The sequence below is a fragment of the Protomyctophum parallelum genome, assembly GCF_964188405.1.
Source record: "Protomyctophum parallelum genome assembly, chromosome: 9".
NCBI classification, from domain to species: Eukaryota; Metazoa; Chordata; class Actinopteri; order Myctophiformes; family Myctophidae; genus Protomyctophum; species Protomyctophum parallelum.
Genome location: NC_139706.1, coordinates 32,626,846 through 32,643,474, shown reverse-complemented (window position 1 = coordinate 32,643,474; position 16,629 = coordinate 32,626,846). Strand labels below are relative to the sequence as shown.

Here is a 16,629-nt window from a genome sequence, read left to right as displayed (position 1 = left end):
CGCTGAGCTGTGGATATATCCGAGACGCTGCGACCTCCCTGCATTAGCATCTCTTAATGCAAAAGCAGCATGGGGCCTGGCCCGGCGCTGGCGCTTCGATGCAGCCGCGGCTCCCTAGTGAAAAGGGCCTGCGACAGCGTGTCCACTCCTCACAGCTGAGCTGACCAAGCAGGAATGCTGAGACGGCCAGAGGGCTGGGGGGGGGGGGGGTGACATGATGGCTGTGTGCGAGAATTCAAATAAGGCTTCATTTGAACTGCTTAATCATCTCCCGTGTCAGCAAGGAGGGTGCAAACGACGTTAAAAGAGGTCACCCCCGAATGTAATTTAGCCGCAGACACTGTCCTATCTGAGGCTAAATCATAATTTAATGAGCAGCACATGGCACTCACATGCCGTGTCCCTGTTCCCCACTGGCATATATTGAGAGTCAATTCCAATTTCTGTAGCTGTTGCTCTGTTTTTTGGGGGTTAACAAGTGGCTGCTTGTCCATGCATAGAGGCTATTCATAATAAATGTTGCATTCTGATACCATGCAAATTGCAGGACCATCTGTGCCCTCTAACGAAATCTCAGCCTGACACCCAACATTGTATAGAATAGTAACATACAAAGCAGAGTCCCGTTGGTCACTGGCCTACTTGGAACTTGGAAATGCATGCCCCACCCAGTTATTTTGTCTGTGTCCCATTTATTTCCATATATGGGTCTATGCAGATGTCTATGCAGATGTCAGAACATCATTGTGATGTCAGAACAGTCCAGCTCCATATATGGAGATCTAGGAGTGATCATGGTGTGATCAATTTGGCTCATTTGGGCCCGGTCCAGAGCCTGTGCAGGGGCCCTAGCTGTCCAGAGCCTGGGCAGAGGCTTTTGACAACCGTGGGTCCGACCGACTCGACACCGGGCACTGCACTCCCTGTGGGGCGGGGAACGCACGTGTCGAATTTGAAGTCGGTGGGGCAAACGGTTCTTGAGTTACGTGCACACAGACATATTCGTACACACAGGGACTTGGTGCATTTATAGATATATTAGAGCGGTGCCCATGTTGTGATGTCAGAACAGGACATATCCATGGAGATATAGGGGTGATCAGGTCCAGAGGCCGGGCAGAGGCTTTTGTGCTGGTTCTATACCGGAAATGCATGCCCCACCCAGTTATTATGTATGTGTCCCTTTTATGCCCATATATGGAGTTCTTTGTCAAGCATTCCAAATGAGGCTTTTGTGTTGGTTCTGGACAACCGGAAATGCAGAGTACGCGTTCCACCCATATGTCTGTGTCCCTTTTATGCCCATATATGGCTCAGATTTCTTTATGTGTCTCTCTGTGTCCCTTTATTCCTATAAGTTCTGTGTCAGGCATGCCCAAATATGGAGTGGTGTGATGTCAGAACAGGCCAGCTGTCCAGAGCCCGGGTAGAGGCCTTTTTGGGGTGGTTCTGGACAACTGTGGGTCTGACAGACTCGACACTGAGCACTGCACTGCACTGTTATGTGGATTACAGACGTAGAGACTTGGTGCATTTATAGTTAGGTAGATACAGTATACTAGAGTGGTGCCTGTTGGGCACTGACGTACTTGGAAATGATGCAAGTTGGAAATGCATGCCCCACCCTGTTATTATGGATGTGTTGTGTCCCTTTTATGCCCATACAGTATATGGAGTTCTTGTAACGATGGATTGGAGATCCATGCTCCACCCGGCTATGCAATACCCATGTCAATATATGGATATTTCTGTTTCTGTCTCTCTGTGTCCCTTTATTCCTATGGAGTTCTGTGTCAGGCATGCCCAAATATGGAGTGTTGTGATGTCAGAACAGGCCAGCTCCATATATGGACACAGGACAGGGGCTCTGTCCACCGTCCGACCGACTCGATACCGGGCACTGCACTCCCTGTTGGTTGGGTGGAACGCAAGTGTCGAATTTGAAGTTGGTGGCGCGAACGGTTCTGAAGTTACGTGCATTACAGTTGTACACACAGACAGATAGGGCAGAGGCCTTTTTAGGGCGTTTCTGGACAACCGTGGGTCCGACCGACTCGGCACTGCACTCCCTGTGTGTGTGTGTGTGTGTGTGTGTGTGTGTGTGTGTGTGTGTGTGTGGGAGGGGGGGGGGGGGGGGGGTGGAACGTGTGTGTCGAATTTGAAGTCGGTGGGGCGAACGGTTCTGGAGTTACGTGCAGGCGTACAGACACACACACACAGAGACTTGGTTAATTTATAGTTAGATATAGATAAGACAGATAGACCAGGTTCACAGGCTGTAAGTTAGTCTGACGTCCCAATAAATCCGACTACACAATATTCTGACCACATTCTGACCCATACTAAGTCTATCCCTAAACCATAACCGCACACGTAAGCCACGGTTGAGTCTTCTCCAGCCGCGGCCCCCAAGTTTTTGGTCTTCAACATGACCCTCTGAAAAGATGTGGCAACAGGGAACAGGAAAACAGGGGTGAAATAAATTGGGCAGTCAATGAGTTAAGCAGTCCCTGCTTCCATGACAACAATTTCCTCTCTCAACAAGGAACATACAGCTCAGACGTGTGTTTCTTTTTCTTTCCTCTTGGCAACTTATTCCCATGGAGCGGAGTGGCTGGATGACTCCGTGTTATCTCCTCCATGTGTTGTTTGTGGTACCTGTTACCTCAAATGAGTCCTGGGAAGACAGCTCCTATTCCCGCATGGCTCCTGCTGCCTTCAAGAGTTTTCTAATGGTGGAAGGAAGCACAGCAGGGGGGTTTGGCGGTAAAGAAGTGAGCCGGCCTGGCGTGCAAGCTCCACTGCCTCCACGACAGATTCCATTTGGACAAATGCTGCTCGGCTGGAAATTTGGCCCCCACGATTAGCCGCCAGGGACATGGCAGGGAGCCGGGATTTAATGATTTATCCAGCCACTGGATGGCTTTTGATTAATTCTGTATTGAAAAGCTCACACCTCAGCGCTTTGATCGGGTGTCCGGACCATGTCATATCACTTTTACCTCATCAGGTGTGACAGTCTTATGTCTATGCTGCGGATTTTTATCTGCTCACAAAATAGACACACACACACAACTCCAGATGCTGCAGGAAAATGGTGACTCAGTCATTAAACCTGGATATTCTCTTCCTGTACGGTAAATAGCTGAGAAAATAACACAAAAGGTTAGTCATCTGTAGCGCTCGTCTAATAATAGGGTGTCACGCAAAGGGCTTCAGCAAGGCAGCGCCTCCGTTGATCGTCTGTAGTGGAATTCATTAAAAAGTTCATGCCGATCACACTTTATGATTAAAGTGAGAAGCCTTCTGAAGGTGACAACTGTATTTGTTGTATACACGCACGCACGCACGCACGCACGCACGCACGCGCACACACACACACACACACACACACACACACACACACACACACACACACACAAAAACACATCTCATTCTCTAGTCCAGCCAGTCACCGTTCACACAGCACAAGGCCATGGCACAGCGGGAAGCTTAGCTGAGCTTCCATTGTTTGCTTAAATACACTGTGACTACTCCCGAACAAAGTAATTACATTACTCCTCCTAACCACACAGATGCTTTGCTTGCTGTACGGTCTTGTAGCTAAGGTAATCATTGTTTGATTTTTTTTTTTTTTTTTTTTTTTAAGAAAATGTGCTAATTTATGCACTCACAGTTCAATTAGCGTGCTGGCTTTCCCCCGTGTTTCAGATACCACCAGCAGCTGTAACGCCACCTGGGTTTTGGCGGGTTTGGCTTTTTTTGCAGGCAATTTTTTTTTAATGGCTGTGATCGTGATTCACAGATCATGACTGTCGAGACTCTTCACCTAGTTTTTTTTTTTTTGCGAAAACAAATCAAGGGCGTGATATCTGTGGTAACTGAAATATTTCTCTCTTTTGAAAGATGAACCAAAGAACAACTTGTTCTTGTTTTCCATTATCTCAGCTGCTAGTCAAGTGTGTTTCAGTCAGGAACTTGGGGCTTGACTCTAATATGCAGTGCCACCCTGCCTCCGGCTTTATATCCATCCATACGAACACAATTGACCATGTTTGTGGGAGGGAAGCCGGGCGTTATTGGGCAATCTTTGTGACTGTACCAGCGACTCGTACAGGTTGGAATAGCCGTTTGAAGTCGGTCGGTCTGGCCGCTGGCAGTCATCGAGATGCATGAAGGACACAGATCACCTACACTCACACACTCACACATGCACACCGAGATTTAGTGAATTCATAGAGGAATTTGGCACATTAATAATAATAATAATAATAATAAACTTTATTTATAGAGCACCTTTCATGACACCAGTGCAGGGCAAAGTGCTTTACAAGACAAATAAAGTACAAAGTATATGAACAATCAAGGCACAATCAAAGTACAAAAAATGCCAAAAACACCAAACAACATAAAAAATGCATAAAAAAAGACAATGAAATAGGTATAACAGTAAGTCAACAAATAATTTAAATCAAAGGACTCAGCCAAATGCTAGAGTAAAAAAGTGGGTCTTAAGTTGTGTTTTAAAAACATCTACTGTAGGGAGGGTGCCAGTCTAAGGTGCATTGGAAGTTTATTCCAGGTGGTCGGCCCGTGGAAGGAGAACGCTGCTTTGTGGCTTTTCAAGCAGGCCAGCAGTGGTGGACCTAAGGAGGCGGTTTGGGACATACCTGGGCAAGCAGTCCTGGAGATAGGTGGGGGTGAGGCCATTTAAAGCTTTGTAAACAAGTAAAATAACTTTAAAATCAATTCTAAAAACAACCGGGAGCCAGTGTAAGGAGGCTAAAACTGGCTAAAGCTCACATCATGGTTTTTGTTAGGACTCTGGCTGCGGCATTTTGCACAAGTTGTAGCTTGTCAGTTGATTTCTTTGGGAGGCCAGATAAAAGTGCGTTGCAATAATCCAAACGTAATGAATATAATAAATAAATTCTACTTCCAGGGTGTCCCTAGAAAATATAATACAATAATATAAAATATAGCATCAAAATCAGTAACGAATTTAAACCTATAGGCCTGCTGTACAGTATTGGTTATTTGAAAATAGCTTATCTACAACTGTAGTCAAACTCATTTACAGTTAAATGTAATTCTGGGCAAGTGAAGGATTTATATCACTGCTGAACAACTTGGATAACTGTAAATGAGTTTGATATGGAAACTCAATGTGTTTTGTTTCATTTTGTATAGAACAATGCTATTTCTTTGTTCTCAGCTTTACTTGTTTTGACAACCTTGTTTTGGAGCCATGTTGATATTAAACATTTTAGTTTGTGTTGCCAAGCATAATAGCATCTCTGTCGGGTGGAAGACTCATTATGTCCAAAACTGTTTTCAGGATTCAAATTCAAAAGTATCAAAAGTAGCACATCATCAAAACGTGGATCTGGTACTTTTGATGCTTTTGTGCGACTCTGTACGTGTGATTATGGTGTTATTTTTTTTTAAAGCGTTAAAATATGGAGATAAGATGATTCTCCTTGACAGCAATACTGTTATGGCTTTGAGCATGTTGGCCCTTCCATGTCCAGATTAAATTTACTAGATTAAATAAATATACTCCCCTTATAGATTGATTGGTACGCTTTTTTACTACCACAAAAGATGTTGATGGTTCATTTTATGTCACGGTCAAATGTGCTTTGGTAAAACTTTGATTTGAACACAATAAAAGGCAATGCAAATGAAGTCCATTATATTATCATATCATTATAAACTGCTGTAAAAATTAGATTATGTATTAATATTCTGCAGTATAATTTGCTCATCGTGTGTGTGCGACTGTGCATGCGTGTGTGCGTGCATGCGTGTGCTGTGCGTGTGTGTGTGCGTATAGAGGTGTGGGTGGAGTTCCCGACTAATGAAGTGGATTTGCTTTAATTACATCTCTCACAGCAAGTGTCAGCTGGGCTTAAGAAGTGCATACATCTGTTAGAAAGAAAAATGAAAATCCTACATTCCCAGACTGAATAGATATCTTTAGTCCCCTCCCTTTGAATGCCATGTGAGCGTCGGGGCCTTTGTAGCAAAGTCCTCCTTTTCTGCTGCCTCTGATAACAAATGAATCTCCCTTTCTTGGCAATTGCGTTTGTGCAAAGCAGGTCAATAGAGAACCATTTATTTCTCCTGTCCTTTGGATGGTAGAGAATAATTGTTGCTGAATCACCGCATCTGTTAAGGGTGGCATCGCTGTGCTCTTTGTCTCAAGGACCATTCGTTTTTCCTTGTCCTGCTGTTCCATCTCCGTGAAAATAAAACTTTCTACTTTCCTTCCGGCGCTTGAAGGACCGTTGGTCAGACAAGGGCAAGCGTCAACCTAAAGGGATGGCAGGGAAGAAAGGAGAGTAAATCATACGACGGAGGTAGCTTCCTGCGGTTTATTGTATTGTGGTACTTTGTGTTGTGTTTTCTCTGCACTGTTAATCACTATTCTATAATAGCTGAGCATAGTTGAATTGCAAGCTCAAAGCGCGATACACTGCAACAACTTGAGTGTTGTAGTTCTGCTATGTTTGAAATGTCTTGACAATTAGTAAATAGCTGAAGAGGAGAGGTGCTAAGTGACCCAGTGTCTCTTCAAAATCAGTGCGAGGGGCCTACTGTATGTTTTAATTTATTAGTTTTTTCACATAATCAAAGGTTTATGGTCATGAATCACCAGGATCCTGGGTGGCTTGATTCTAGGCTTAAAATAATTGATATAGATATTTTTGTAAATCTCTATGGGAAAAATTAATGGCCGGTTTTCAGTAGAACCAGAAAACCACACCAACTGCTATGCCATATATTATTGTGTGAACTCGATATCGCTCAGGACTCTTTGACCATGGTGGCTATTGCTCATATGCTTATCATAACGCAACACTTGACTTTGGTACCCTGCTCTACGTGCATTTGAGGGCAGTCTGTAGCTGTACTGTAGCCTACTAATAGCTTTAGTATAGTATGCATGTTTTTTTGTACATTTTATTTATTTGTTTTTACACATCTCCCTGAAGTATATAGAAACAATGCAACATTAAATAGCTTGTCGGATTCCGATTTGACACTTAATGTGTGTATTAATGTTGATAAAACACAAAAGGTCACGGCTCACGGTCTCACCGCAAACAAACAAATTATATAGCCCTGTGACTACAACCAATTACAGTCACCTCACCAATGAATAATATGTAAAAGAAATAAAAAACAGTTCTCAGTCTCTAGTGCCAGCTTTTAGAGCTTTATTATATTCTAGTGCTGTTGAGGATGGTTTATAAACGTGTGCTCATATTCCCTGGGAGACTCACAAGCTAAAATCGAATCTGTGCGCTGTGCTGTTTTATTAAACATAACTAGAGACTTGGACAGTTGGGACATGGGGCCTGCCTATTTGCTTGCAGTTCTGCAGGTTATGAAACACACTAAACTGTGAGGGAAATAAAAAAAGAATGGGCACAGATGGCAGTGAGAGTGACAGTCTCGTAACAGAAAAGGTCCCAGGTTCAATCCCCACTGTAGCCATTATATCCTGTGTCCTTGAGCATAACACTGACTGAACCATTTGGCTGCTTCCTCAGAATCCTCACTGTAATGCCCACGATTTGTACTTGTGGTTTGTTGCACACTGGAAATAGCCAATCTACAATTGTAGATCTAGAGCAGGGGTGCCCAAAGGGTAGATCGGGATCTACAGACATATAGGCCTATAGTCCAGCTGTGGTCTGCCAAGATCAGGCAGGATGTGCATACAAGAACCGAGAGAAATGGTATAAATTGAACATTATGCAATATGTTCTGCAGAACAGTATAGTGAAACAACAAGGGTTCAGTTTGACAAAATGTCAAGATGACGTTGAAAAGGGTATAAATAAGAGAGCTTTTTGGTACGGAAACAGTTATTCTACCCGATCGAGTGAATACTCCCGATTGTACTACACTTTTTGCCGAATAAAGCTTAATAAGCTGATTTCATTGTATCTGCCTGATTCATTTAGTCTGAGTATCATCTTCTCCGTGGAACTTCACTAGCTGACCCTCCTCTACAGATTTGAGCGTGGCGTTACGTACAGCTATTTTCATTACAGTATCCTTCTACACGTTGATGAATGGTATGCATACAGACTTGACGCATTAATGTACTTTTCAGTCTATAAATACCCTTATAATGCATTACTAATGGACAGACATCCTTGGAACAAAACAAACACAAAGGTGTTCCTGTTAGCCGTTCAGAATACTACAGGGAATATGAACAATTTTGTTTACTGAACAATTAATATGTTACCTTGCCGCTCGCACATTTGTCCTTGTGATGTATTTCTCCAACTGTCTAATTAGCATTTACCTCCTTAATAGCTTCAGGGATCAGGAACATTACCGAGCAGCAGGGAGGTCATCAAGCAACACGGGTGCTTTTTTATACCTCGCACCAGTCTATTTTTCACAACATGGGCACACCTTCTTCTCCCTTTTCATAGAGGTGTTGCTAATTATGAGGGCAGGACAGTTGCAGAGAGAGAGAGAGAGAGAGAGACTGTGTTCATAAGGAACTATCTGTCACTGTGAAGAGACAAATGAGAGAGACGTCTGTCTAAAATGAAAGGAAAGGAGAGTGGTCACAGGCTTGCTGCTGCCCTGTAGTGAAGGGAAGTGAGATATGGCAGTAATGGTGTTTGCAGTGAGGTGGGGTGAGGGGGCTGTGGGAGGGGGAGAGGGGTGCATGGGGGTTGTCGGGTGGGGGAGGGCAGTGGTTGGGGGGTGCAGGGACTGTGCTTGCAATTGCGACTGAAAGCCCAATAAACACGCTTTCTCTCTCCCTTTCATAGCTGATTAAAGCAACTGTACCTTAAATGTCTGCACTGTCGGGTGATAACCTTGTGATGTATGTGCAAAAGAGTTCCTTTTTTCTCCATTTAAATTCATTTGAAATAAAACAGTGAAAATATCAAGGGACGTTGTGACTGAGCTTGTAGATCTGCTATGTTCACCAACTTGAAATATGGAGACAGTAATAATATTCTCCGTCCAAAGTAACTTAATACTAGGCCTACATTTACTCAAATACAGTACAATCTTAGGCATTTTTACTTAATTTCAGTATTCCAAATGTTATACTTTATACTTCTATTCCGCTACATCTACAAACTTTTTACTCCACCCAGCTTTTTTTACAAGGTACTGTGGAAGTTGAGGAATGAGACGAGCAGATGGAGAATGTGAGTCTCTGAACTACTTCCAACAAACAATTAAAACAATACACAGGTACATCACTTCCCTTTATCACTTCCTACATCCTCCCGTTACCACCCAGCCAGTGCTCAATCTGAGGTGTGATCCCCATCTAGTGTCCACCACACAGGCCCCCCCGAACATTCAGAATTGACATGCAGTGCAAAACATCATTGTACAACCCCCCAAACACAGTGTCTCTAGTGTCTTTCAGGATTATTATTATTTTATCCATTATTATTATTTTTACAAAACATTTAAAAAACTTTAATTTAGACTTTGTTTTCAGTGTCCCTCTTTGACACAATGTATCACGTCCACATCCCTCCTCTGAGACACAGTCCGAGTAGACAAAAATTGTGCCATATTATCATGAGCATTAGTGAGGACCAATTATGAATACAGGTTGAAAATTGGTGAAGTCGTCCTTTAAGTAAAATATTTGAGTGCTTCTTATCCACAGAGCAGCAGAGAGTTGGAGAGGGCATCTGTGCTGGTTAAGGCTGTTTGCAGAATGCTTGGATTCTTTGATTGTTTCTCTTAGCCATTCCACCTTCCTTCCCACCACAAATAGGCTCTCTCCACCGGTTTCATCTGAAGCGTCCATTGTTCTAGGCTAGCCTTCACTCTTAATGGTGTCAAGCCTCAGGCTCGATTCTACCGTGTCCAATTCAGCATGGCCAGATTTGGCTGCTGAGTTGTTTACAAGTTGATAAAACGTCTGAACTTCAAATTGCCCACTGACAAATGCGAAATAGCTCCGAGGCTCTGGTCCGAGTAAGTATTACACAGACGGATACATAATGCGTGGGCTTATGATACGAAAAACGTGTCTATATGTCTCTCCTTGTTCTGTAAATTGGCAATTTAGTGATGTGGATATCTATAGAGGAATACAAATAAAGCAGTGCTTGTGCCACTACTACAATGCCATGCATCTCTTTTCACCTTACCGCGTCCAGAGTTCATTGATTGATGAATGACTTAGCAGATGTGGAAATAAATGGATACAATGTGCACAAGGACATCAGTCCTTTATCTGATGAACAGCAGGGAGAATCAAACAGACCACTGCATGCAATCTGATCTTGTGTACCTCATATCTTACCCGGCCAACCCCTGCACCGCCACAACCGCCCCTCAACTCATGTGATGCAAAGTGACAAAGGAGACGCTAAGAGACGAGATCAAACTCAATATATCATCGGAAACCTTGCGTGTCCAAAACCGCTACCTGTCAGGAAATGAGGGGGATTTTTTTCCCCAATGGATCCAATGTATTATTTATTCACACAACTGAGCTCTTTTTAATAGCCTACTTTTCATTGGTTAAATACAACCCACAGACAGACACTTGTCATGCTGTCATGAGCATCCCTATTTTGGGCAAGCAATAGGTCAAAATAAATAGCATCTACAAGCTCACAACATGTCACAATACGTTTTGAGCTTGCATTAGTACGATCAACTGTTTTCGCTACTTTTTGTGTGACACTGTCATACGACAAAGCATAAAATAGGGGAATTAATTTATGTAGAAAGATATATAAAAATAATAAATATTTAGAGATACAACAGCCACAACGTACCAACATAACTATTTTATCTTTGGAGATTATGCAGCAATGCTTTTTTTGAGCGGCACAGCAGTACACACAAAGCACAGCTTTGTGTCTCTAAATTGGCAATTTTGTGATGTGGATATCATTCTATAGAGGAATACAAATAAAGCAGTGCCACTGTGTGTGTGTCTCTCTGTTCGTTTGAGCATGGACATGTCCATTTGAGCATGGACATGTCTATTTGAGCATGGACAAATGTCTGTTACGTCATATTGTTCACATCATCAGACGTTGTCATTGTAATGAAAGGCACCGCTCACTTAACATGGGTGTGATTTATTTTTTTCCTCAATTTCTTTTATCCCATGATTTTTGCAACCCATTTTTCATCCTGTGCCAATTCCCTAAGCTGTAGTGGCGCTGCTCTCCCTCTGCCAACCTGGGGAGAGCCCCGAGCTTGCAGCAATGCTTGACCGGCGGGAATGAATTTCCAAGAGTCTTGACATCTGTACAGATGATAATGCGAGCAGTGTTAGCATTTACTCTTCACAGAGACGTTAGATAATATATTATGGGCCTCACAAACAGGCTGGACGGGTGGCTCTCTTTACACCGGGAAGTGGCGTCAGATGTGATGTGAGCAAACTGTGTCTCAGGTCTCTGTGGGAAGCAGGGACATGGTGCACACATTGGCAGCTGCTACAAGCATCGGGTAGTGATAGAGAGTGTGAAGGGTTTTTCTGCGTAGGGAGGTTAATGCCCGGAGCTTTGCTTTATTATTGCACTTTGATAAACACACTCTCACTGACTTAATGCAGTGGCCAAGGCATCTGGCAGAAAGAAGGCCACAGGGCAGAGGTTTTGATTTGATTTGATCCTTCTATCATCTTGAACAAATAAGAACATACGATTGAGAGAGAAGCAAAAGCTTTGTCTAGACTAATTTGTGGAAAAAACATTAAAGACAAAATCTGGTTCTTTATAAAGAAAATGGTTTATTTTAACTCATTTACTGGGCGCCGTCCATTCATTTTAAATGGCGGACACCTTTAGTTTGAGAGTCGGAAACTGCGAGTCAGGAAGTAAAAATGTGCTATGTCCTGCGATTGTCATCGAATCCACCCAAAACATACTTTATCGTTTAGACTTTAGAGAAATGAGCCGCAACAAGCTTGTTTTGACCCAAAAAGAAGAATCCGAGATATTTCGATTCTAAAAACTGCGTCCTCATAGACAGCATAAGTCTGCAGAATTTTCACCGCACCGGAACTGGAGTGTTATGAGATTATGATATTAAAAGAAAAGGCGATTTTGGCGCCCAGGGCGTTTGGACCGGAGGCGTCAAAAGGCAATTATGGCGCCCATTGCGTTACAATGTTTCTATAATCATATTTAAATAGAATGTACCATATTAAAGGTACAGTAACAAAATTGAAAATAAACTGTAGTCTCTTGGTATTTCTTATACCAGTAACAGTCAGGTTTCCTTGCGTTTACATAATGTTAGTTATAGGTAGAAACTAACATTACGTGGCAATGTTGTTGTTAGGGGGACATTATAAACATTATCGCGTAGTACTATAAAAAACATCACCCTCGTGTGAAGTGAGGGGCGCTCTTATCATCATACATCACATTCCGTGCTCAGTCAATCAAATCATCAAAAAAATTATTCCGGCCAATCACATTTGGCGTCTTCACTTTTCTGCCCTCACTTTTATCTTCAACACAGTATGTACTTTGCTCAGCCAATCAAACCATCGCTATTGGGTGATCAAAAGCCAATGTTTGTGTTTACACAAACCCGGAACCTGGGCATAGGAGGCCCTCAAAAATATATTGGTTTTGATACATTTTTGGAGTATTGCCAAGCCTGCGGCTTCGCCGGCTTGTTATGCATTTCAGAGAATCCACCACTCTCGCCCTCTGAGACCATCGCTAAAATGACTCAGAGCTCCAAAGCCAATTTGGCATCGCGGCTGCCGTGATCCCATCACAAGACTCGAGCCTCCAGTTTATTTTCTTTTTTTGAATGTGTGTTTTCTCTTCCATCTTGTCTGAATCAGTACTGACCTCTCCTCTCCTCCTCTCCTATCCCGTCTTGTTTTTCCCAGACGGAGCCTTTCAGAATCACTCGTCTCGGCTGCGGACACCACCACTCCCGCTCTCCCACTCCCACTCGCCCAATCATCAGCAGCACCACGCGGCCTCCGTCGACTCCCTGAACCGGGCCAACTGCTACACGCCACGGAGCAACCCCAGCCCGGCGCCCACGGATAGTTCTGCCCTGCCCGAAGGGCCTGGCAGCGGGCAGGACTCGTCTGCCACACAGGACAACTGGCTCCTCAACAGCAACATTCCCCTGGAAACCAGGTATACCGTGTGCACACAAACCTGTTAACCCTGACCTCATGCTACCTTTACCTCTCTCTCTCTCTCTCTCTCTCTCTATCTCTCTCTCTCCCAGGCAGTGGTGGAAGAAGTATGTTAATTTTTGTATTTAAGTACAGGTCTCAAAAAAAGCATGCAGTAATCCTGGTCTCTATACTGCTTCCCCCTGGCCAGCCGCGGCGCCTGATGGAGGGGAAAGGAACTGGTTGGAATAACGTGTTCCTTCCACGCGTTACGTCCAACCGGGGAAACTCCCCCCCCCCCCCCCCCCCCCCCCCCCCCACTGTCAGGTGAAAAGAAGCGGCTTGGACATGAGATCACTAGCAACACCACAATGGAGAAATATGTTGCAAGTAAAAGTCCTGTATTAAACATTTTAGTTGAATAAAAGTTCAAAAGTATTGGTTTATGTTATTACCAAAGGTAAAACTATTCATTATGCAGACTTTCCCATTTGACAAAGTAACTAATAACTAAAGCTGCCATGTACTTGTAGTGTATTGGGGTAGAAGTATTAAAGTATACAAAAACACCTTTAGTTAGTTAACTTGGTGACTTTCCACCACTGCTTACCCGAGGGAGCGGATTAGACTTCTGTGAGAGAATGTTATGTTATTATGTGGAAATCCGTTGGACTAAGCTTGAGCTGAGCTTGAGCTAATAAACGCATCTCTCCTGTACATCCTGCCGTTGCGTGCGCTTCAAATCTAACATAGCACTGTTGAAGAAGAAAGACAAACAATGGGGAAGACCCAATTAGGGTGTGGGAGGGTAGGGTGTGTGTGTGTGGGGATAATTCATGTGATGAACACGGTTTTCTGGGAAACAAGAGAAAAGCACTGTGTTTCGTATGGTTCCCGTCTGAAGCTATCGAAGCGCTGTGGCGCAGAATGCCGGATGCATTTCTTCGACGGTGTAATTATAATAATGCTGGCGTGTGAAACAGTCCCCTCGTGAAATTGCATTCAGGCTTCCCTGAGCAAGCCACCCGGCTCGTCCAGCACTTCAGGCCCCAGTTTATTCCATCAATCAGTATTCAGTTCTCCCACATATTCCTCAGATTGAGAGCCCTTCTGTTGGAGAAGGTCTGTCAAGTGTTATTTTTATAACACAGGCAAAGGGGCTGTTGATATTTTTCTCAGACTTGTTTTTATGCAAGCCACAATCAGCAAATGAATCCAAATGAATTACAGTTCCGTAATAGGTCTGTAACAAATGGAACCAAATGGACCCTTACACGTCTGTAGCAGGTCTGTAAAAATTTGGTTGGAGTTATGGCCTAAATGCAAACCAAACTGGGGGTCCTTGAAATTAAAGAGTTTGCGAACGCAGCTGCCATAAATTCAAGATAGCAGTCACCATTGTAACTGCTGTTGACAGGAGAATTGCTGACTTAATTTGGCACGGCTGCTCAAGTCCAGCCACAAAACCACTGCCTCTCTTCCTTTCTCCAAGTTTTTAGTGAGACGTCGGGTCCACTCAACAGGAAAATGAGCGTTCATTGCACCGGCTAGAAAGACGGTTAGTGGAGTAATGAATGATTAAACATCACACGGCTCCCCCAAAGTTAATCCTGCAAAGGTATTCCCAGCAGAGTCGAGGAACAGATTGCTAAGTAGAGTGGTTTTGCAACAGGCTTGGGTGCCACTCCACTGCTGAAGCCTTACATGTGGATTTAAGTTTCCCGGGTTTGACATGCATTAGGCCAAGGACACCCATTTGACCCTAATCATCTGCACTAAAATCATTTTGGTTCCATTTGTCAGAGTTACAGACCTGTAGGCGGTAGAGGTTCCTACTGTAAATATCAAGCTGGGGACCCCCTGGATCACACTCAAGGACCCCTGGGGGTCCCGGGTCCAGAGAAAATACGGATCAATTATTAGAATTCCACTGATAAAATTGAAAGCATTTATAATAGCCACAAGGGGTATGAAACACTGCTTGTCATTTTAACTCAGTTAATAGCATTATAATAGCCCCACTTTTGTGGGAATGAAATGGCCATGATAAATGGTGTAATGGTTGGGCTTCATCCTGGCCAGTCACTGGAGGCATGCCACCACATGTCTCTCTCTGTGTGTGTGTGTGTGTGTGTGTGTGTGTGTGCGTGTGTGTGTGTGTGTGTGTGTGTGTGTGTGTGTGTGTGTGTGTGTGTGTGTGTGTGTGTGTGTGTGTGTGTGTGTGTGTGTGTGTGTGTGTGTGTGTGTCTCTCTCTCTCTCTCTCTCTCTCTCTCTCTCTCTCTCTCTCTCTCTCTCTCTCTCTCTCTCTCTCTCTCTCTCTCTCTCTCTCTCTCTCTCTCTCTCTCTCTCTCTCTCTCTCTCTCTCTCTCTCTCTCTCTCTCTCTCTCTCTCTCTCTCTCTCTCTCTCTCTCTCTCTGTCACTCTCCCTTCATTAAAAGCTACATTCTTAACTTGTGAAAAAAAATAAGGGGTCTTTGGAGGCCAGGGCTTTTCTCTTGTAACCACTGAACATGTTCCGCCTGCCCATTGCATGTGGATAGTTCATCTCTCCATTGCATTGCCGCAGTCTTCCACTATGGAACCAGGCTCTCATGGAGTGGTCGGGGGGTTGATTGCGCCATGAGAGAGATGATGACACTTGTTACCCCTCGTCAAACAGTGCAGTGGGCCACATGGAGCATTACATGGTGCTGATGGGAAGGAACATAATGAAAGCAGGGAAGGACTACACTGTCACAGCACAGAAAAACTAAAGAAAATGTATGATGAGCCCTTTCGTAAATAAAGCTATAAATGTTTATTTTTTTCATAATGGTCAATTGTTTTTCAAAAATAGCAGATCTACAAGCTTACACGCCACTTCGTGATGTAGCTTGTAAATCAACTATTTCCTTTTTTGACATTTTTTTGGAAAGAAATAATTTAAAAAAATAATTAAATGTGTGAGTGATTTCTTTGTATATTTAAGTTATTTGTCATATCTTCCCTGTGCAAATTTGTGATTACGGAGCCTAAAAGGCAAATGGAAAAACAAATTGAAACGTTGTGTTCAATGCAAAAAACACAATTAAATTGTTAATTGCAATTATTTGTGTGACAATTAATCATCAACTTAAATGTGTAATCGTGACGGCCCTATTTACATGTGAATTTGAAATCAACGCGTAGAATGGCAAATTGTTTTATTAATTTATTTTGTAAGTGATGCATTCTTTTCCTCCAAACACAACCACAAAGGAGCCAGAATACTCTAATGTTTATCAGAGGAGAGCAAGATGCGTGCAGAGAGGGGCAGGGCTCGTACAATACAAGGTATGAGGACGCCCAGAGATGTTGGGTTGGGGGGCTTCGTGGGGGGATTAGAGAGCTAGATGGTATCTGTCACCACCTTTTTGTAGATGTAGTTCCATAAGGGCCTTGGTTTGTCTTTGTCCTCTGTTCTCCATTTGTCATGCCTAATTTATGCTCCGTCTCACGACGTTGTCTCGTGCCGGATATAGCC

General features: G+C 43.5%; 1 protein-coding gene across 2 annotated transcripts in view; it reads left to right on the top strand.

The window, feature by feature from the left end:
* tenm4 (teneurin transmembrane protein 4) overlaps positions 1–16,629 on the top strand; it is a 286,524-nt gene that overhangs the window by 121,779 nt on the left and 148,116 nt on the right. For both annotated transcript variants that reach the window (XM_083772809.1, XM_083772808.1), the window contains one exon: positions 12,887–13,145. In XM_083772809.1, coding sequence (XP_083628935.1) covers positions 12,887–13,145 — 259 coding nt within the window. The remainder of the gene's footprint in view (positions 1–12,886; positions 13,146–16,629) is intronic.